The sequence below is a fragment of the Marmota marmota genome, unplaced genomic scaffold (genome assembly GCF_001458135.2).
Source record: "Marmota marmota marmota unplaced genomic scaffold, marMar, whole genome shotgun sequence".
Taxonomy (NCBI): domain Eukaryota; kingdom Metazoa; phylum Chordata; class Mammalia; order Rodentia; family Sciuridae; genus Marmota; species Marmota marmota.
The window spans coordinates 38,817,490-38,840,805 of NW_026000174.1; the positions used below are offsets into that span (position 1 = coordinate 38,817,490).

Consider the following 23,316-nt stretch of genomic DNA (forward strand, 5'->3'; position numbering starts at 1 on the left):
CCTGCCTCAGCCCCTGGAGCCACTGGGATTATAGACATGTGCCACTACACCCAGCAGGATTTGTTATTTTTAAATAACAGGCCCCAATATTATTTTAGCCAGCAACATCTAGGGAAGGGAAGAAGGACTTCTTTATTTATCATAAGTACTTGGGCAAGATACAGGAGAAATAGCAAAAATAGGGATCAGAAAAAGCAGGGCAGCTCATACCACTGAACACAGTGGGTTCCTGGGCCTCAGTTGCTCATCTGTAAAATGAAGGAACTGAGCTGGTGGGTTAGTTGGGCTTTCTGGCCTCACATTACATTCTTCTATGATTCACCTTTTTCTGAAGTTTTTTTCATAAAAGGGCACACCCTTTCTGATGAAATATATGAAGTTCATTTTATGGAATGTTTCTGAACAATTTATTATAATGCAAAATGTAGAGACTATTAGTTTTCCTTTATAAAACTACTGAGTCACTCCTGCTGGAAACACATTTGGCCTTCACCAATAAAATCATTCGTATGTATACAACAAAACTTTTAATTATATTGAAAGGCAAAGCAATAATCTGATATGAGCAAACAATGATTCTGCAAAATATCACACAATATTGGTGCTTTTTAGTCATTCCAATAAAGGAAGGAGAAAAAAAATCCAACAATAATTTATTGCTTTACAAAATGAGGCACTCCATGTAGTTTCCTCTAAGCTTGGCACACTTCAGTTCAGGTATCACAGCAACAGAAAAACTGATTAACTGCTTCATAAGGAAAAAGGTCTAGGGAGAACTGATTAATTGCCTCACCAGAAAAAGACACATAATTAGAGACAATTTACACCACACTATTCTCTGCATTCCAATTTTTAAAAACACACTTACACATATATAACTCTCATTTTTTTCTCCTCAGAGAAACAAGACATAACAGGTAGTTTTGCTGTGAGCTCTAAATGCAATTAGTGGGATTCCATATTTACAAACTAATACATGTTAAACATTCAGATTTTGTTTCAAAACTGCAGCAATACTTATTTTCAAAATTTTCTACATTTCATACACTCAAGAGGTTATCTCTCTGTAGCTATTTCCCTTCATACCTTCTGGGCTTCAATTACAACACATTTATGAATAAACTAAAAAATACGTATGTGCTGTGGGGGGTGGTATGCTACAAGATATTATCTCCAGAGAAGCTCTGGAAACATGTGGTTACAGAGTATAAGGTGGGTGGGTACTCATTTAAAATAATGAGGGCTAATGGTGATAAACAACCTACAGACAGTCTTAAGAGTATATTCTAGACCTGACATCACCAACACCCGCAAGAGAAGCCAAGGTACTCAGACTTCATAAATAAAAAGTTAGAAAGGGTGCTGGGAGTGATGAGTTAAACTGTAACAGTTTACAAATGGAAGCCCTGTGCCAGCAATTACAAATGGAGGAGACTTAGGAGCCACAAAAATTGTTAAAACACACAAGCAAAAGAAAGCTGCTTAGGAAATTTTCAGCTCGAAGATGGTTCTACAAATCAGTACCTTCAAATTCACATGAGCAATGTGATCTCACTAGCAATATCAGTAATTAAACCCAGTAATTCGCCTTTCTGGATTCCTACCAAGAAATAAATATAACAGAAAACAAAACAAAAATCATACAAGGTCAGAGCACGACCAACTCATAAACAACTCTGAAGGGCAATTTCAAAAGAGTTGATGGCCTTCCTCCGAGCTGGACTTGCACAATTAGTACAGGCTTTAGAGCCAGACAGGTATGGATTCACTTCACCAGTGTGAACTGGCATTCTGTTCATCTTTCCTGAGCCCTGACTTCTCCATTTGTAAAGTGGCAGCACTAGTACCTGAATATTGTAATTTGCTATGAAGATCAGAAAATGTCAAGTCACATATAATAAGATCCCAAGTAGTAGATATTTACTTATTTTGCTATTATTCCTAGAAGTCATCTGAATTCAGTAGTCAGACAGGACCAAGAGGAAGCTCAGGAGCATACTGCTTTGGTGACCTTCCCAGAAAGAAATTACTTTTATAAAAGAGAAATTATAAATGTTGCACAAGAACTACAGCAAAGAATTGTTCCTAAATACTAAAGGAAACTCTAGAGCTAAAAGAGTTTAAGTTGGAAGAGCCCTTCAAGAAGCCCAGTTATTGATAGAGTCATGCACTCTTAAAAAGAAATTACATTTTTACAGGAAATTTTTAGAAGGATGAGGAAAGACAGAATCCATAGAATCCGGTCTCAAAAAGATAGGATGATTTCAAGCAATTTAATGATAATCCTGGGAATAAAAACTAGAACTTTTGCTTAGTGGGGTGGGGTAGAGGGAAATCTTTTCTATACAAATTTATTTTCATAACTGATTTCTTTAGTTAGATCTCAAGATACACCAATGAGGACAGAGCATGGGTCCGCATTTCATACTTACACAGCATACTACTCTCATCTTTACTACAGAGATCAAAAATAAGAGAGTACAGATGTGAATGCCCAAATACCAGCCGTCACTGATTTCAACACGAAGATTTAAAGGATCCAATTGTTTAATTAAAACTGACAAATCTCCCCAGTGGTTAAACTCTCATCTTTTTGCCCCATAAAATTCACTAATGCTGAAGTATCTACAGAGAAAAGATCATGTTTCAACAAGGCACCTTTTAAAATCCCTGTAAAACGCTTGCTAAGGGAGCCTAACCTGTTTGCAGACAGCCCAGAGTGTACCATGGCAGACTCTGTCACTGCATCCTCTCAGGGTCTGGGCCTTCTGCCACAGAATTATTTCATTTTTTATCTTGTGACTGGCCCAGTGTTATCTTAATTTGAATAAGCCCTGTTATTTGTGTTAGATAAAACTGTACTACTAATGCCATATTGCTGATTATATCTCAAATATTACCTGGCAGATTAAAAAGTCACTCTTTACATATAGGTTTTAGGGAACATGGGGTTCTCTAGGAGAAGAAAATGGTTATGGTGTCCTTAAACTCAAAAAAACACATGCTGATAATGACCAAAAACTAATCCTTTCCCAATGACTTTTCCAGGGTCTTTGGTAATCAACCAGAAATTTCAGGCCAGTCTCCAGCTAACAGATGTCTACAGTGTGACCAAAAACAAAACAAAACAAAACAAAAAACTAAAACTAATTTTGAAAAATGCCTCTAATGGAACAAATCTGAAGGGAAAATCTCTCTTATCACCAAATTTCTAGCCAAAGCTTATTAAGAGTTTAATTTCTAACACTATTCTATACCTTTAAACAAGTCATCTTTTTCTCTCCATAATTTATAATTGCAAAAATAACCTATATTTATTGCTTTTTAAAAAACTGATATATGGAGGAAACCATCCACTATTATCCATACCCATAGACAATCATTGCCATATTTTATGGGTATCCTTACAGATGATTTTTCTATAAGTATGAAATCATAAATCTGAAGATTCCTAAGATTATTCATGTGCAAGACATTTTTTTTTTAACCCAGTACTGAGGATTGAATCCAGGGCATCACATATGCTAGGCAAATGCTCTGCCATAAACTATACCTACAGTCCTTCTCATTTTGAAGAAATTAGAAAGGGTCTCACTAAAGTGCCCAGGTTTGCCTTGAACTTGGTGATCTTTCAGCCATAGCCCCCTTCCCAAGTAGCTGGACTCACAGGCATGCTTCCCCATGCCTAGCTTAAAAAAATTTTTTTAAATAAAAGTATAAATATTAAAGTGTAATGTACAACAATGTTATCATGGGGTGGAAACATTTTGCTATTGAAGGCAAAAACAAGTAAGATTGTATGCAACATTCATTAAATTTAACTTTTGAAAACTGTACTATTTCATTATTAAAATAACTGCCACATATCCAAGAAGATACTTCCCACTACAAAAATGGGCCCCAAATAGTACATATGTCATTTTAATCAGACACTGCTCCACAGATATTTTTATGACATTTAGCACTCCTAGAATCCAGCTAGATGTCACAAAAGACAGCATTCTAACATCTTGCGTAACATTTCTACTATGAACAGTTTGGGGCAGCTGTATCAACTGGCTCCATGCTATCTGGCATCTTCCCTGGTGTTTCAAGTACCAAGGCTCAGTGCTTCCCACTGAAAGGAATCCAAATCTTGCTTCTTTGCAGCCTCTGAATCCTTACAAGGACAGCTACCAAAAGCACCATATTGACACTTAAAAATAAATATAATTACTACAGAGAAAGTTATCAACTTATAAAGCCCTTGTGTGAGATTACTTGAATACACTAAATATATAATTTTCCTTATAACTCAGAAAGGCTAGAAAATATGCCAGCTTCAAACCTTGAAAAAATAAAAAATTTCTGCTATCAGGGATAAAGAATATTTAATTCACTTCATGATTATCTACTTTTATGGATTAAAATCTCCATTTAAACACTAGAATTTTTCCATTGAAGACTTTCAAAATTGAATTCTTTGTTAGATACTTCACCAAACAATATACACAAATGTCAAACAAGTACATAATATATTTAATTAGTAATTAAGAAAATACAAATTAAATCACAACTATTAGAATGGCTGGAAATTTTTAAAACAATAACTGACAATACCAAGTGCTAATGAGAATGTGGAACTTCTCAAACTCTCATTCACTGTTGGAGACAAAGCAAAATGGTGAAACCACTTTAAAACAGTTTATTAGTTTTTCATGAAATGAAATATACAGGGCTGGGGATATACTCAGTTGTTAGAGTGCTTGCCCAGCATTCACAAGGCCCTGGGTTCAATCCCCACACCACAAAAAAAAAAAAAAAGAAAGAAAAAGAAAAGAGACACACACTTATGACCATATCACCCAGCAATCCTAAGTCTAAATAGTTATAATTGCCAAAACCTAGAAACAATCTAAAAACCCTCCCACTGGTGAATGGATAAAGAAATTCCGGTGTGTCTATTTAATGGGATATTATCCAGCAATCAAAAGGACCAGGCTACTGTTATAAACAATGTGAATGAATCTTGAAGCAGCCATATCCAAAAAAATGAACCTATAGACAGAAACCAGATCAGCAGTGGCCAATAGCTAGAGAGTGGTTTTAGGAAAGGCTAGCTACAAAAAGACATAGTAACTTTTTCTGGGGTGGTAAAATTATTTTATATCTTGAATTTGGTAGCAATTATATGATTGTGCAGTTTTTCCAAAGTCTTAAAATTACATATTTAAAAGTGAAAATTTTACTGTAGAATTTAAGCCTCAATACCTCTTTTGTCTTTTTGTAAATGAGAGTGTGTACAATAGTCTGTCCTTACAGACCCCACCCAGGAAAAAATAATTCATCCTATGTGTAGAGGTCCTCTCTCCAAGACCTACCTAAAACCAAAAGTGCGATGACGGCAAAAGCCTGAGAATCAGGAAAGCTGAGGCTTTTTGTTGGCAAGTGCTCACGGGTTGGGGTGGGGGGAGTGGATTTCTATTAACCTGCAGCAGGACATTGGGCCCAACTTCTTCATTCTTTCCCTATTGAGCTTCTCTTAGGTTTGTGCCTCTGAGTCCTGGGCTATATGAAACACAGCCTTTGCCCTCAAGAGTTTTAAATGGAAGTGGAGAGATAATGACAAAACAAGTAAATGTCATGAAACACGTGGCCCAGCAAGAGAAGATGATCCCATCAGACCTGAAGCTCAGGAAAGGCTTCCAGCTGGATACAGGAGCACAAGCCTGTAATCCCAGCTACTGGGAAGGCTGAGGCAGGAGGATCACAAGTTCAAGGACATCCGGGCAAATTAGTGAGATCCTGTCTCAAATTAAAATAGGTTGTGTGCATGTATGACTATGTAACAAGACTGCATCATTATGTACAACTATACTGAACCAATAAAAAAATGTAGAAAAAAATTTTAATAACAGTCTGAAGGATGTAGCTCAGCAGCAGAGCACCCGAGTTCAATCCCCAATATCAGAAAGAAAGAGAAAGTCTTCCAGTAGGGCTCTTGTATGTATTAGAAAGGATAGATATTACTTTATAGAGAGCTTTATTTTGATCTGTGGCCTCACTCACTTCATTGGCAATGTTTCTCAATAAATATAAATAATATTATAATAAAGATATAATAAAAAATAAAGATACAATTAACATGTGAAACAAGAAAATTCTTTGTTATTTATGACCATCCTGCGCACTAGGGTGTTTGGCATCCATGTTCCCAGCACACAAATCTAGTGCAACTGAAAGCATTCCATAATGCTTAGCTTGGTAGCATGGAGAAGTACATGAAATCTATCTAGCATGTGGCAAACCACATTTTTAAAGAATACAATGAACAGCTAGTATCAAAGTTAAGTGCATCCCATATAAGTATTGTTTCATGACAATTTAGATTTCTATGTCATAAATTATATATTTTGTATATGGTTTGCACACACTTATATAAATGTGTATAGTCATGAAGTAAAAATACAGTCCACACTTATGGTTAAAAAGGAAAGCCTCTGAACTAGATAGCTGGTATCCTGGGAGGAGAGGAGGTTCTAGAAAGAGGGACTATCTTGTGTGAAAGCGTGGCCAAGGAGATAAAACTATCACAGAATTAGAGAAGTACAAGTAATATGGCCAAAAAAGATAAGACCCTGAAGGAATCCAAGCACTGTATGCAGTATGGTTGCAAATGACCCAAGGAACTACCTGGAGGAGCAGAAAGTGCACCCCCAAGGCATCCTATCTTGCCTTCAGGAATGGAACTTCCTCTGAGAGCACCAAGGGTTTCCAGTGTTTAAACAGGTCAGGTCTGCTATAGGAATATCATTCTGGAAGTCATAGGACAACGGGGCAAAAGCTCAGAAGAAACCCAGCCCCTCGGAATTTCAGCTTTCTCTAGCATAAAACATTTTATACTCACTAACTTGTAAGGCCCCTTCCAAATCTATCACTATGAGTCCTATTTTGGCATTCTTGATTCTGCACATTCCTTGCATAATTAACAGAAAATAAGAAACCCTCAGATTCATGTTTTTCCCCTCTGTGTAGGCATCCTGCTGGTGTTAGCAAGTGTGTGAATGAGTGCAGACTTAAACACACACCCCTTCAGAATTACAGGAGTTCAGCAATTAACAAGAACGCATGACTTCACTTTTAAAGGTAATATTTTATGCTGTCATTGTTTATGCTCTTGATGAAGCAATACGGTCTATGAGACACTGAAGGGTGTGTTCTTTAGGGAGATGCAAAACCCTATAAGTGAGAGAAGAGAAAGAATAAAACACCGGTATGTAAATACCTCACCACAAGGAAATCACATGTGGCTTAAACGCCACAATCTTCAAAGGGTAATTTTAAGAAATCAAACTAGTTAGTCTAATTCAGCATTTTTTGATAGTGAAACAAATTCAGCTTCTTTTTTGTTTGTTTTCTTTTTGTCTTTTTAAACGGAAAGCAGTCTTCAAGTGTGAGATGTGTTCTAAAGAGAAAAACAAAAAGCTCCAATTCTGGATCAATGTTTATTAAATGGCAAAGAAAAAAGAATGTCAAAGACACAAAGAACATTACTTTCTACAATCTGATCAAGTATCATAAAGTATCATACCATCTGGCATCACATGGAGCAGATAAGGGGTCGACTATAATATTCCTTGTTTTCTTCCTACCTAACGGGTGTTCTCAGGCATTCTTTTGGTGTCAACAGCTGTTCTGGTAACCCTATGATGACAAAACAGTGTTCACTACCAGCCAAGACACACAGACAAAATGCTATTTCAATAGGCAATTTAACATCAACAAGAAGTATTGTAAGGATTATCGTCTGGACAGATTGGAAACACTCAATTACTTCATCCTAGCAGACAAAATGCACTATTCATAAAGAAACCAATCCAGCAGCATGTATTATGGTAAATATTCTAATTAACTAAATGGTCTATGTTTTATTATGGCTACACTTATTAACAGGACTGATAGGAAAACATTACTTCATGGTCCTTGCCTTCAAACATGCACACCCACAAAAACTTCTGTTTAGACGTGTATTTTTTAAACTTCAGCTGACAACCAATTAATGGGTAGTGAAATCATTTTAATAGGTCACAGCCAATTAAAAAAAAATAAGATAGGAAAGAACAGAAGAGTAAAATGTCAGAATGTACCAAATGTAGCAAAGGTAATGAGCATTTCAGGAAATTTTGTTTCAGCACGTGTGCATTTCTCGATTCTGATTATGAACTCTGAAAGTCCTGGTTAGCCTCAAGCTCACAGAAGTTTGTGAAACAGAGCCAGGAGTTTAAGCAATTGGTTAGTCAAACCAAGGACTTCTTTTTCCTTTATCTAAACTGAATCAAAACTACAGCTTTCCCAGCACCCTGGGCTTGTCCCAATCAATTTCGTAACCATCAATGTCTCCCTTTTCCTTTGTCTGTACCCCAGTACTTCCTTATTTTAGTGACATTAGCTCTCTGAAACAGACAGGAGCAGTATGAGAGAATGCCACTGAGATCCATGGGGTATTTAAAATACTTTGGTATATTATTACTTCCAACTGTTTCAACAGAACTGGTGTTAGCTGAGCGAGCTAAATTTCTACTCGGCTATGCTGGGCTCTGTTGAGGTTTTTAGAAGTATATAAAAACATCATGACATTTTTTTCACTTGTTGCCTATAAATGTTTGTAAATAACCTTGACAAAGCCATGCCTAGATAATAAAATGACTTTAAGATTAAAAACAAGCAAAACACACACACACAAAAAAAATCTATGCTCGCGGGCTGGGATTGTGGCTCAGAGGTAGAGTGCTTGCCTCACAGGTATGAGGCACTGGGTTCGATTCTGAGCATCGCATATAGATAAATAATTAAAATAAAGGTCCATCAACAACTGAAAAAATATTTTTAAAAAAATTATGCTCAAGTAAATCACTTTTATTATCCCAAATCCACAAGGAGCCTCCCAATAAGCAATATTTGTACATCCAATACTCGGCCTAGGCAAGAGCAGCTCTAATTTCCAAGACACTGAGCCAATGACCTCATTATGTTGAGGCAAGAGGAAAATTCTAAATGATGAGGCCATCTATACCCTGAAGGCCAGCTGCCAACGGTCCAGGCCTGAACCCAAAGGCAGGCACAGTCTCTGGGATTTCACCGTCCCCATAATGCAGGCTTGTGGGGCAATCACTTCAGGCCAGGAAGCATGCAAGACACCTCTCCCAGACACATACACACAGGCACACACACACACACACATGCACACATACACCTAGCACATTCTCCCTTCTCTCCGCTGCTCTGATGGCTGTTTTTTAAAAAGCTTATAAAATGTATTCTATCCTTAAAGTAATGACTCAAAAATTGTAACTGGGATGACTCAATCATTTCTGTTAACTCTTATGACAACAGACATTGATGATGATGGTTTATAAAAAGTCATTCAAGATATTCCCTTGGGAAAGACCTACGACTCATTAAAATCATTAATAATTTATTCAGCATAGAAGAGGCTATGTAATCAAATCACAAGGTCCTGAATCTAGGGAAGCAAAAATTCTCAAATCCGGTTTATAAAACTCCTGGACAGCTCCATTTGTGACATGTCTTTAAGTTCTAAGAAGTCCCAGAAAACAAAACCTTTTAATTCCTTCTAATTTTTGCAACCAATATGGGTCACGTGGTTATTTGTTTCTTGCTCTAGAAAGAATACCATGTGTTACCATGAAATTTGCATAATAAGAAAAAAAACGAGATACACACAAATTTCAAGGTGGCACATTGTTTTCTGTCTAGGGAAAGAATACTGGCATGATATTCATCTAAGAAACTCCCAAATCTGTAGTTGACTTGATGTTTTATTGAAGCAGTTTTTGTTACTAAATTGCTAATCAGAGGAGAAATGTACCCAGCAAAACTAAGTATACACCTCTGAATCTCCCTCCCTCTCTCTCTCTCTCTCTCTCTCTCTCTCTCTCACACACACACACACACACACACACACACACAAAGACCTTAATCATAATGAAAGAATGTTAAGATTAGAAGCACATTTAGATACCAATAAGTAAGGCAACCATACAATTCCAGTCAGCCTGGTACAATACCAGTTTATACTTATTGTCCCAGCATAAATATTAATAGTGTGCCCGTTCACTCTCAGAGCTCTATCAGTTTGGAGGATAAAAGAGCCAATCATTCCATTAATGGCAATAGGTATGGCTGAATAATGTTGGAGGGGGTTGTGATGGATGTTATAGTTTGGATTACCTTGGGAAAAGGCTTAAATAAAAGACTAGTTCCTCCTCTGTATGAAGTTATGATGGTAATAATAATATAATAGACCAACATTTATAGAGCATTCAAAGAATTTGTCAACTTCTCTTGGATCAATTTCCAGCTCATCTGCCTGGACTCTATGCTCCATTAGGGTAGGGTCTGTGTTTTGCTCACTGCTGTATGTCAAGCCTTGAGCACAATCTTTGGTCATAGCATTTGATGAGGAATGATCCAGGCACTGCATTAAATGTTTAACATAGCAATTATAGTATAGGCTTAGTACTTCCAAAAAAAACCCCAACAAAACCAGACTTGGCAATTTTCCAACTCTCCAAAGGAAGTCAAAGGCCTGGTTGCAAAAGGAAAAATAGGAGGAAGGACATATAAAATATCTTTTTGCAAGTGACACCTGATCTGCTTCTTAGATAGACACTCAAGAAAACATTTCTCAAGGACAGCAGAGAATATCAATGACACAGATTTTCTCCCCAAGTCTATCACTATAACCAAATAATAACCTTACATGCAAACACATTTGGGGAAAAGCAAGAAAAGAGACAAAGGTTTTCATTTAAAAACAAGTTACTGGATTTAAAATAGCTTGGGAGGAATGATGTAAAATTGGATTTCAGTAAAACTAATTTTTCTCCCTCAAAATTTCAAAATACAGGCTATGTCCTATAAATAGCACCTCACAGAACCACTGAACTAGAAAGCATGGTGGTTAAGAGTTTCCTGCAAAAGCCAGACCCACAGCCTACTTACTCACTCACTAGCTGTATAACCCTGGGCAAGTCCCTCAGTCTCCCTGTGCCTCAGTTCCTACAAGTATAAACAGAGGTAACAATCTGATTTCAGAAATTCGCTGCAAAGATTAGATGACATGACCTCTGGCCAGTATCTGGCCACAGCCCTCATAGCACAAAGTCAGCTACTAAAATTTTGTTCTATTATCATCATCACCCAATCACCATCTAATCTAATCAACCATTTCATTTCAATAATGAGGCAACTAACACCCAGCAAACTTAAGTAATTAATAAATTAAACAACCAAGATCAGAATCCAAACGATTACACATAGAGAGCACAACTTTTCATATCTCTGGTTGCACAGTCTGGGGTTCTTTCTACTACCTCAAGCTGTAGTGTATTGCAGTTATGTTTTAGAAACATGTTCAGAACTTGAGAAAACAATTCCCCCAGAAAGAATGGGTCACATGGTGCTTAGACTCTGAGGCTTAGGATAGAGTTAGCTGAACTTCTCACTGTAGCTAAATGAATGAATTGTTAACAAACAAACAATACTATCTGCACTTAACCAAGTAATTACATGGAGTCTCTTCTAACTTACGAAGAATATTGGTCCTTGAAGAAGCTTAATGAGTTTAAAGTGAGATAAAATTTCTAATGTGGGATTCTGGATACCTTTAAAAGGGGTGAATGTATTAATATATTCAGTTTTCTAAAAGAATTCACAGTTTTCATGATTGTTTTGTCTTTTGTTGTTGTTTTAGGGTTTCGTTTTATGTGGTTTGGTTTGAATCAAACCCCAGGGTCTCCCATATACTAGATAAGTGTCCTACCAGTGAGCTACTTCTCCAGATCTTTTTGAGGTTATTAATCAATGAATCTTTATTGGCATGATGAGTAAAATATTCTCTCTGATCTTGAGGGGAGAAATAAATAGCTGTGTTCAAGTGGAAGAGACAGTCACGAAAAAGGGCAGAGGGAAGATCCTCCAGAGCTAGAGGACAGCTTGCATGAAGGTATATCCAGGGGACAGAGCCATCAAGGGAAGAGCAATAGACAAGTCTAACTGGGATGGGAGGCACACATGGACACATGGAGGCTGGGATTGTGAACAACTTGGAAACGTACAAAGGATATTGAACATTCATAATAAAGGGTTTGAGGGGTAGAACAAGAAGCTACAGATGATTTTTTTTTGGGGGGGGGGGTACTGGGGATTGAACTCAGGAGCACTTAACCACTGAGCCATGAGTCATATTCCCAGCCCTTTTTACTTTTTTTTTTTTTTTGAGATAGGGTCTCCCTAAGTTGCTGAGGGCCTTGCTATGTTGCGAAAGCTACAGATGATTTTTAAAGGGACATAAACAAGGCTATTTTACAAAGAAGTACTGGTGAATGGGCACAATTTTCCATTCCCTACCACTTCTTTACAACTATGTTTACTAAAATGTATACATTGGCACTCGTTGGTCTACACTGAGTGATACTGAAGCAGCAGCCCCATGAAACTAATTGCTCTGAATATTAGAAGAATGCAAATGAGATTATTATTCATGAAGTTACACAGAATTCCCTTTATCAGAGCCCTCAGGGAGAAAGTCCTCTCTGACCTCAATTCCAAGAATAGCTGTTTCTCCTGCACAACTCGTCCTCTTTATCTCATGGATGGCATGGAATCACAGAAGTGGCTCTTCTTTCCCTCTTCTATCAGCTACCAAGATTCTCTGAGCCAAACTTGGAACCCACTGTTTACAAACACATTTGTTCTGTGGGTAGTTTTAGTAATTCCTGTCTTCAGTTTATCTTTCCTTACCCAGTTTGAAGCAGGTGGTGTCTCTGGTCTTGTCATCTAATTCATATTTTATCTCATGCATTTTTTTTTTTGTAAGCTATCTTGAATTCTCTTTGGAACCAAGTAGACTTCACTAGTGTCTTGCAAGCACTCTCTATGTGCCCAGAATATGCAAACCAATAAATGCACATGCATATATATTTTGCTTAGTAGTAAAAGGATGATTGCGGATTAGGAAGGTTGAAGTAGAAAGGTCACTTAGAAGAGATAATGAGGTCCTGAACCAAAACAGCCACACAGGGGACAGAAAAGATAGACAAAAGCTCCTACAGAGGCAGAGCCAGCAAACTTTGTGATTAGAAGTTGGGGTGGGGGGAGTGAAAGTGTCGATGACACAGTGACTTTGTGTCTCTGGAGTTCATAGAGTGAAGCTGCCATCACTTACAGACACAACAGGAGGGAAAGTGTTGGGGGGTGTTGGGGTGTGTTGGGTCATATGATATTACTATCCAGCAAAGAGTTGTCAACTCAAGCCCTGAGCCAAGGCAAAATCTCAGAGGGGGTAAGGTGTGGGAGAGGGTGACAAGGAAAACTGAAATTGCTGAAGCAATGGCATTGCCTAGAGAGGAGGTAGAGAGAAGGGGAAAAAATGGCAGAGAAAAAATCTCTAGAAATAACTAAGAACAGAAAAGGAAGGGCAGGAGGGAAGCAGGGATAATGGGGGAGACAGGGAAGGACCTGAAGGAAGAGGTACTAGGAGAGAATGTGCTCTGCTGCCCAGGAATCAGTGAGTAGAGGAGCCTGGTGCCTGGATCACCCGTCAATACATTTATCACAGCTTGAATCTCCCATGACGAGAATATTTTTCCTCTTATTTTGGCACCAGAATAGAACAAAGAAAAGGAGAGAATTTCCTGAGGTATCTGGGCAAGATTTAAAAGAGCAAAGGAAAAGAAACACAGGTTTTAAAAAGGATGTGTGTAAACATGAGAAAGAGACCGCCTGAGGTGGAATTGCCAGGCGGGAATCCTGAGAGATAGGAAGAGGAGAGCCCTGAGACTGTCCCCTTGCAGGGGACAGGCAGGGCAGGAAGGAAGCCACCAGGCCTGCACAGATGGGGCTCCCACACCTCAGCTGGTAGACAGGGCCTAAGACGTGTGGATACAAGCATCTGTGCCCTCATCCTGAGTCCAGGATAATTTATTCTAGGCTCGCTCATGTTGAATGTATTTCTCTCACTCCTACATCACAACTATCTATTTTTTTCCTAGTGTGTTTTCCCAGCTCTTTCTCAGCTACAGTAATTAATTCAAATACACCATCACTTAAGTGCCAATCAAAGCTCCATCAAGATCTAAGAAGAACAATAGTACGCTTATATGCACAGTCTATTAATTTAAATTACCAACCAGTTGAGTCACTACATGCCAAAAATTAAGCAATGACACACACACACAGATTATATTCCACATTAATATACTAAAGCAGAGGACTCAGAGAACAAGTTGTCTTAAGACACCCAAGCTTTCCAGACAGCTAGAGGCTCACCCTTAGGGGAACCGAGCAGGGGAAGGCCACACTCAAATAACTTTTGATAATGACAATTTTTTATAAAATGTTCTTTGTAACTTCTCTACGTCCTAAAACAGCACATATAAAAAATACAATTTCACCTTTTCATGGGCCTCCATGATGAACATTTGCTGCTGTGATAAATTACTAGATATAAAATCAGAAGCACCCCCCATTTCCACTTCTCCACATCCTCTGCCCCCACCCTGATCCTCACCATCCCTGGCTCTCCCTGAACCACTATAGCAGCCTCCTCACAAGTCCCTCTGCTTCCATGCTTGCCCTCTCTGATTCAACCTACGCATGGCAGCCAAAGCAATCTTTTTAAAATTAAAAACAAAACAAAAGTTCCTATCACTCCTACCCTTGGCTCTATATGCTCTACTTCAAGGCCACACCTGAACTCACCCCTGCATCCTTCCCAGCCTCATCTCACTCCATCCCTCCCTACCCCCCAGGGGCTTCCCTTCCATTTAACACTGGGATCCTTCCCTTCTCTAGGTCTTTGCTCTTGTTTTCTGCCTGGATTGCTCTTCCCTGGCTCTTTGCAGCTTCATGCTTGCCTCCAGTTTCATTTAAATATCACCCCTTCAGATGGTCTTTCCTTAGCCCCTTTAAAGCAGCCTCCAGTAAACTCCATCTTACCATTCAGTTTATTTCCGCCTTGTTGCTCTTGTCCTCTGAATTATCTTTGTTTCCTTTTACTTTATTAGAAAACCACTTTCACACAGCACCTACTGCCAGCCAACACTAATCACTCAAACAGGGCTTCTCAAAGAGTGGTCCAGTGTCACCAGGGAATTTGACCATACTCCAGGATCTACTAATCAGGTACTCTGAGTGGTGTTAACAAGGGCTCCAGGTAATTCTGACGCATGCTCAAATGTGATGCTGCTCTCTTATGTGCTAATGGTCTTCCCCATTGACAAGGGCAAAGATCTAGTGTGGCTTTTTGTACATTTCTTCTTTTGTGACTCTTGGGTCACTGTTTTTTATTCCATATATCTCAATATTCAGGACAAAAGGATTATCTATGCAAGATGACAAATCCTCAGAGTACCCCATCCTTACTGGCAGCATTCCGGTCTCAAGCACAATAGAATGAGTGACAGCACTGGCTTTACAGCAAGGCTGCCCAGGGTCAAATCCACTACATGCTAGCTGTGTAATCTTCAACAAATTAACTTCTGTATTTTATCATCCTTATCTAAAAATAATAAATAATGGAACCTACCTCATGAGATTGCTCTGAGAATTAAATAAGGTAATTCATGTTGAGTTCCTGGATCATACCTGTCATACAGAAAGCACTTCATGCACACTGGCTATTGTAGGTCATACTCTGCTGGTTATTATCTTTAGATCTTAGGCAGGTTTTTGACCCTCGTGGCTCAGGACTGAAATGCTGGTCTATACCACTCACTCCTAGACAAAGAATTAAAAAAAAAAAAAAAAAAAACTCCACATACTAGGAGCACCAACTAGGAGCACTAGGACTAGTTTTACAGTTCCCTAAATCCTCCTTCCCAATGTTTTCCTACTGTATTCCAGTAGACTTGTCCACCTAAACACCCTTTCTCTCCAATCTTGTCTTTGGTCCTGCTTTCAAAATGCTCAGAAACAAAACAATATTTGTTTCACAAATGAGTCAGTTTCAGGGACAGGAATGCAGTTGAATGCAACTACACAGATGTGGTAAAGCTATCAGAGGAGAGCAGGAAACTGGCTGACCTACTCTGAAAAGAGTCCATCCTAGAGAAGGCCCAATGGCAAAATTCAAAGAGAAGAATACAGCAAAAGCAGTCATTTCCGCTCTATGAATGGCATATAAGGAGGAAACTGAAAAAAAAGAAATCATGGAAGGACAACTGACATAAACACAAAATTTTCAGATGTACACAGAGCTTAGAGATAGCAGCAAATATATTAAGAGTTATCAGAAGTGCCCAGGAGTTATCATATAAACCTGAGAACTTGTAGAAGCTCCCCAAGTTTTACTTGGCTCCTGGAGTCAAGCAAAAACTCCTTCCCACTCCCTTGGAAGGACTCAAGACTCTCCATCAGATAAGACGGTTTTTCTTAGCTGTCTCTTTCTTCCATGCCGTCACCTGTACTCACTCATCTGCTCTGGTTGGATCCTCCTCCCACCACCAAAGCTGGCTACTTCCGACTTCTGTGCATACTAGACCAGCATTACTCAAAACAAGGGGCTGGTCTGTAAACTGTTTCCAGTCAACAATGAGACAATCAGAGATGGTGAAAAGTTCACATCATGGAAACTTGACAGGATTTTTTTTTTCACATCTTAAAATCAAAGAATAAAAGTCTGAGGTTTATATTAGTATATTTTCTTTCCTTTTCATTGTTTTCTCAAAATTAACCTTGATTATATTTTACAAAAATAATTGGTCATGCTGGATCAGAAATTTTTAGCAACCTCCCCCGCAAATTGGCCCATTACCACAGGTATTTTAAGAAGCACTACCCTAGATAACTCATATGGAACACTCTTCTATTCTTCCACAACCTAATCTAATTTTCTTTAAGGATTCCTCTAAAATATCCTCTCTGAACAATCCCACTCGGTAGGATTTTTTTTTTTTTTTTTTAGTTTATATCCCCATCAGTCAAGATGCTGAAATTTGTTTTATGGAACTAAACTGAAAAACAAAACAAATCATTCACTCTAATCCTGTTCAAATTCCTTACACAAGGAGCCATGTCTTATTTGTTCATACCTCTCTTCATCTGCTGCACGATGAAGAGGCAGTACAGAACCATGGTTCAAATTCCGAGTTAGAGTGGGTCTTAAAAAACTCCCTAGGGCCATAGCCAAACTGTGGCCATATGACCTAAATAAGAAAGTCCCTTAACTCTTTTGAGATTTGAATTTCTCTTCTGTGATGTGAGGCCAAAACAGTATGCAAACTTTTCCCAACTCTAAAATTAAATGATGTCTATGAGTTCTTAGAAAGGCTCTCAGGTTACTCATGGGCCAATGGGGAAACATCTTCCCTACCATAAGGCTGACGAAGCAGAAGAGCACTTTCTCAACTAGAGAGTCCTCTGTGAACTTGAAGGTGTCATTATTACTTTTCTGCATGCCCATGGAGGAGGCATGATTAAGTCGACCTGGAATAGCATCCAGAAACATCATGTATTCTGCCTTTAGAAACAGAAGTCCTGGACAGTGAGAGACCTCCATGCTCAAGGTAGGGAAGCCACTGCAAATAAAGGACAACTCGTCCTGGAGAAGCTGAAGAACTCTCCTGTAGATAAGAGAAGATTGTTACAGAAGAGCAAATTAGGTATACTGAATACACTGTAGATGGGACAGAAACTAACAATTCCTAAGTGTCTAATATGTGTTTAGTGTTTACATCTGTAGCTCCTTTTAATATTCATAACTCTGGCTTTACTCACCCAAAGTAAAATAATATTAGGTGGAGTAAAAGCCTATGATCTTTTCCACTACACCAAGCTGAGAAGTCAGTTATATCACCAACAGTAACAAGAAAAAACACTGTTGTACGGCCTTAGAGCTGTGCCGTATTAAGAAGCTGTGCCCTTGTCACTGGAGATCCTTAGATCTCTAAAGACCAGAGTTATGCCAGGCACTGTGACAAATGACTCACATACCTTATCCTCCTTATCCTCACAATAATCATAAGAAGTAGGTTCCACACCATCATGTACATCCATAAGAACAGGATTCTAACTAGAATAAATATTCCATGCTTGTATAATTATATCAAAATGGATTCTTCTGTCCTGTATAACTAAAAACAACAACAACAAAAAACAGAAGTAAAGTAAGTTCCATTGCTATTCCCATGTATCAGAAGTGAAAATGGAATAGCCCAAAGGTTCCTAGCAGAAATATCAAGCAGAATCCTCACACCCAGGCAGACATTTCCAAAACTGTCTCCTGGATCACTACCCATAATGCTTAACAGCAACCGTGTCAAGACACTAACGGAGATTTCAATTATTGTTCTAAAACCACTTACTTGCTCTGAAAATTTGTTCTGTAACCATGTGAGTTTCATTTGGTTGGGAGAAGTGGGGAAGCAGAAGAGCACTTTCTCAACTAGAGAGTCCTCTGTATGTCTTTTATGTAACTAAAACATACATTTAACAGTTTTTCCAACCTATTTTTTCATCATGTATGAGGAGGGGAGGAAAAAAAAAAAACTTGGGAAAATAATCCATGATTCTGCAATCTGTATTTGGGGTAAAAATGGGAGTTAATAACCCACTTGAATCTAATGTTTGAAATATGATATGTTAAGAGCTTTGTAATGTTTTGAACAACCAATAAAAAAATAAAAATAAAAATAAATAAATAAAAGAAAGAAAATAAACCATGATAATAGTAGCAATGTCTTCTTGTAAGAGTTCTGCAATTTTTATAATTATAGTTTACAATATGATGGCAAAAATAGGTAAAGAAGCACTTGCTCTGGTTGTAATGTTATTTACAAGTATCACACATATGTACATATTTCAAACTTGTATATTCTGGGATAGGCCTCTCCCTTAGCCACACCTTACCCAGTCTTTGCCATTGCAAAGGAGAGAGGCTGAAGGAGTCTGAGGAAGTAGGGATGAAAAACCTGCATCTGTCTATTTAGTACCAACTAGTTTTAATTTCTAATAGCCCCCTCCCCATTTTACTTTGGTTTTCCTGTTGTTTCCACCCACTATTTAGATAGCAACATGAGCCATAAAAGTTGAAATGGGTCTAAAATTTGGGAGAAGGCAAGCTAAAAAGCTTGGCCCAGAACACAAACTGCCACTTATGTGGCCGGACCAGAACAACCAACGTAAACATGTAAGTTAGTCCAAATATACACACATCATTTTTATTTTAAAACTTATTTTGCATCTCAGTAATTTTTTCCTTAAAAATAGCCAAGAAACCCTACTGTTTTGGTCTCTCTCTCTCTCTTTTTTTTTATAAATTGCTATTTTGAAAAGAAATCATAATTATCCATGTGTGGTAGATAGACCAATGATATGCTATTTCCTAGTGTTGAAAAAATGTTTTTAAATGCTACCTACAAGTAATCATTGAAAGTAATGTATCTCCATAAAATATACTTGTTTTCCAAAATGCTTTATAAATAGTGAGTTAAAATTAAGAGAGAGAGAGGCTATTTTTACCGAGGGCCACCAGGTCAGGTATTTTCTGCAGGAATGAGAAATACACTTGTCTTCCAATTCTTGCCATGCTGAACACAGAAAAAAAAAGGGGGATTCTACTTTTTTTTTGACAGCACTGGGGATTAAACTGGGCAAAGGCTCTACCACTGAACTATATTTCCAGCCCAAAGGTGATTCTACTTCTAAAGTCTTTGTGGATTTTTAACTGAGTCTGCATTAGAATTATGTGTATGTTTGTGTGTGAATATTTGTAGTAAAAAAAAAAAGCTACAGAGATGATATAGTTGATATTAGCCCCACCTACATGGGCCAATTCTTTTAATTAATCTCAGTAAACACACACACACACACACACACACACACACACACACGCACTGCCTACTAGTTCGGCTAGTAGAAAACCCAGACTAATATGAGTCCCTACAACAGGGAATTATCCCACCCAAAATGTTAATGCCAAGGCTAAGAAACTGAGAATATAAGTATACTGATATTTTCATTAAAAAGTGTTATGTTGTATATAAGATTTTCCATTTTAAGTGTACAGTTCAGGGGTATTAAGTATATTCATACTGTCATACAACTATCACCACTATCTATCCACAGAACTTTTTTCACTTTACAAAACTGAAACCCTTATCCCCACTAAATAATTCACTCCCATTCCCCACTCCTGCCAGCCCTTGGCATCCAACATCTAACTTTGTTTCTATGAATTAGACTACTCTAGATGCTTCATATAAATGAAATCACACAACACTTATCCTTTTGTAACTGGCACATTTCACTTAGATAATATTTAAGGTTCATCCATTTTATAGTATATGTCAGTATTCCTTCCTTTTCAAAGCTGAATTATATTCCATTGTATATGCATACAGCACATTTATTTATCCATTCATCCTTCTGTCATGGACATTGGGGGTTCTTCTATGTTCTGACTACCGTCAGTAACTCACTATGAGGAAGGTGTGTGAGTATTTCTTCTAGATACTGCTTTCAATTCTTTTGGGTATAAACCCAGAGGTGGAATTACTGGATTATATGATAATCCTGTTTTTAATTTTTTGAGGAAGCACTTTGCTGTTTTTCATAGCCCTCTGGTACATTTTTGATGGAAGAGACTCCAAATAACAGATTTTTCTTCTGTCTACTGATCTACATTCCTCCATTCATGAAGTAAGTAATGAGCCAATACTTTAAAAATTGGTGCACCCTTAAAGGAGCCCTAGAAAAATAATATTTTAATATGAATAGTCACTCTAATTTACCTTGAAGTGTAATTTCTGTAATGCATCTTACCCAGGGTGAAAAGGTATGGAGAGGCATGTAGGAGGAAAAACGCCTGCCTGCCCAGCAAATGACCCTTCTTCAAACCAACCCTGAAAGCTACCCCTGACTCCCATCCACAAAATCTGATAGAAATAATCTCCACATCATCTTGAATTTTCTATGTGGTTACGGTTGGTATTCTTTGAGAAGGAAGGTCTTTTTGCTTTTGAGATCTCTTTATTTACATGCACCTTGTGGGAAAAGAGTCTGGTTTTACAGAGTAAGTATCACCATCAAAGACCTTCAAAACAGGTTTCTATGAATTAATATTGGGGGCAATATAGTTTTACATACTTATACATAGGACAAAAGTAGATCCAGATGTTCCGGATGAGTTTGAATTCAATATATTTGCAACTTTCTTCCCACAACTTTATTCCCTTAGGCTTATCTTTATTTTTTTAAAAAAACTATAAAGTATGATTGCCATACTTGCATGAAACTATTTGAAAGAGAAGAAGGTAATATCTCATATATCTAAAAATTCTTAAAGCAGTGGCTCTCAAAAGGTAACCCCCAGGATTAGCAGCATCCATATTACCTGGTAATTAATTAGAAATACAAGTTACTGAGCCCTATCCTAGATCTACTTATGTAGCAAGTATCCTCAAAGTGCAGGATGAGGCAACTAGAGCCTAGAAAAGGCCAAGTGATCTGAGCAAGATCATACATATTATCATAATAGAAAAAGGCCTTCAATCCTCATTCTCCATCAAGCCATTAGATCCAAGCAGGCAGCCTCTGCCAGTTAATTATCTCCTCAAGTGATAAGTTGCCCATGGTAAAAACTTAGCTTGGGACCCACTAGGGTATTTCACCAATAAAGTGGCACTGTTAACCAAAGAGACTGACCTCAATGGGGTAATAGGGTAAGGATATTGGTGAGAGAGGATGAAGGAATGGAAAGCAGAAATTAATCCAACCAAATAAAGCAATGAATACATAATGGAGAGAAAATAAAAGGACTTAACAAAGGCTTAAGAAGGTTGAAAATTTTCTGCAGTAATAGAGAAATGAAGCTAGAAAGAGAGGAAAAAAAAGAAAACAGAGGTTGTGGTCAAAGGTATTTAGCAATGACGGGTGTTCACAAGATTTAAATGTGACCATGAGGGGAAACAGCTAAAGTGGAGTTGAAACCTGGCTCACTAGTGTGATAGAGATAAATGAATTGAGAGACAAAGATGTTGGAAGGACTGTCCATGTGAGGTAATTGATAGGACTGATAGGGACAAGGTGGAAAAAGTGAGAGGACCATCAGCCTGTTCCTTAATTCTTCTCTAAAATGGACCAACAGAGAAGGCAGTAGATAACGGATTTGTGAGGGGTCAGAATGCACAGTCATGGACCATGAAAAAAGCAGGGGCTGTGCGAGAAGAAGGAAGCCCAGGGACCTACAGGCAGCACAAAGGGTGGTAAGAATTTCAAAACTATATCCTGGAGAGCACAGCGAGATGAGCAGCCTCTAACCAAAAGCCTGCAGGGAGAGAAATTCCCCTGGAGAGAGACACTGAAGAGGCTGAAGTTGTAGGAAGGTGTAGCAGCCCTGAAGGAAGGGTTTCAGAGAACAAGGAGCAACCAAGTGTTGGGAATGGAGGAGAGAGGAAATCAAACCTGGGAAGAAAAGACACACAACTCAACTCCAGTAGCATATTTTTTGGGAAGGCCACAGATAGTGGGCTTAGTTTCTCTAGGGATAGGGTTAGAGCTAAATGAACTTCAATATAAAACAGCTTCTTCAACTGATAATTGAGGTCTATGTAGCTACAAAACTACACTTGTCACAACATTTTGTCTCACAATTTTAAGAAATTGTGAAATCTACAGAGGGCTTAGAAACTACTCGGGACGTAATCATCTTCAAAAGATAACTGAATTAAGTGCTACCAGTATGCTGCTGCCTGAGAAGACTCTGAAGTGAGTATATGCTTCCCTGTGTAGAAGAGCGCCATGTTGGTTCTGTTCTAGGATAATGAAGGAGAGAGGGCTGCCGAGAGAAACCATTTATTCTCACTAAATGCAACCCTCTGTTACTTGAAAACATGGTAAGAACAAAACTTAATGGGTTATGAAGCAAAGCGCCTGGACTCATTTAGGTAGGAATCGCTGCTCATAGCAAGAGAGAGAGGAAGGGAATCAGCAGCACTCACCAAACACTTCCTCTGTCCCAGGGACTGTATGCTCACTTCATGTAAATTTGTCACAATTACTCTTAATGATAGATATCATTAATTCCACCCAGAGAATTAAACAGAAGCTCAAAAAGGTTAAGAAACTTGCCCAAGGGGACAGCAGGCAGGGACCCTTGTTCATTGTACCAGGATGCCTGGAAAGATTATGAAGGAAGGCCTCATCTTGCTGAAGGAAATCCTGGCTAACTCCAGCTCCCCAGTTTCACCTTCTGCCCACAGTCCAAGAACACATCTGGGTAGAGTGGACCCTGTAAATGGAATCTTGTGCCCTCCC

General features: G+C 38.3%; 1 protein-coding gene across 1 annotated transcript in view; it reads right to left on the reverse strand.

Moving 5' to 3' along the window:
- Lgr4 (leucine rich repeat containing G protein-coupled receptor 4) overlaps positions 1-22,802 on the reverse strand; it is a 70,465-nt gene extending 47,663 nt beyond the window's left edge. The window contains exons 1-4 of the mRNA XM_015477726.2: positions 22,738-22,802; positions 17,375-17,624; positions 10,306-10,477; positions 7,571-7,631 (exon numbers count right to left, since the gene is read on the reverse strand). Coding sequence (XP_015333212.2) covers positions 7,571-7,631; positions 10,306-10,477; positions 17,375-17,624; positions 22,738-22,802 — 548 coding nt within the window. The remainder of the gene's footprint in view (positions 1-7,570; positions 7,632-10,305; positions 10,478-17,374; positions 17,625-22,737) is intronic.
- Between the last annotated feature and the right edge of the window lie 514 nt (positions 22,803-23,316).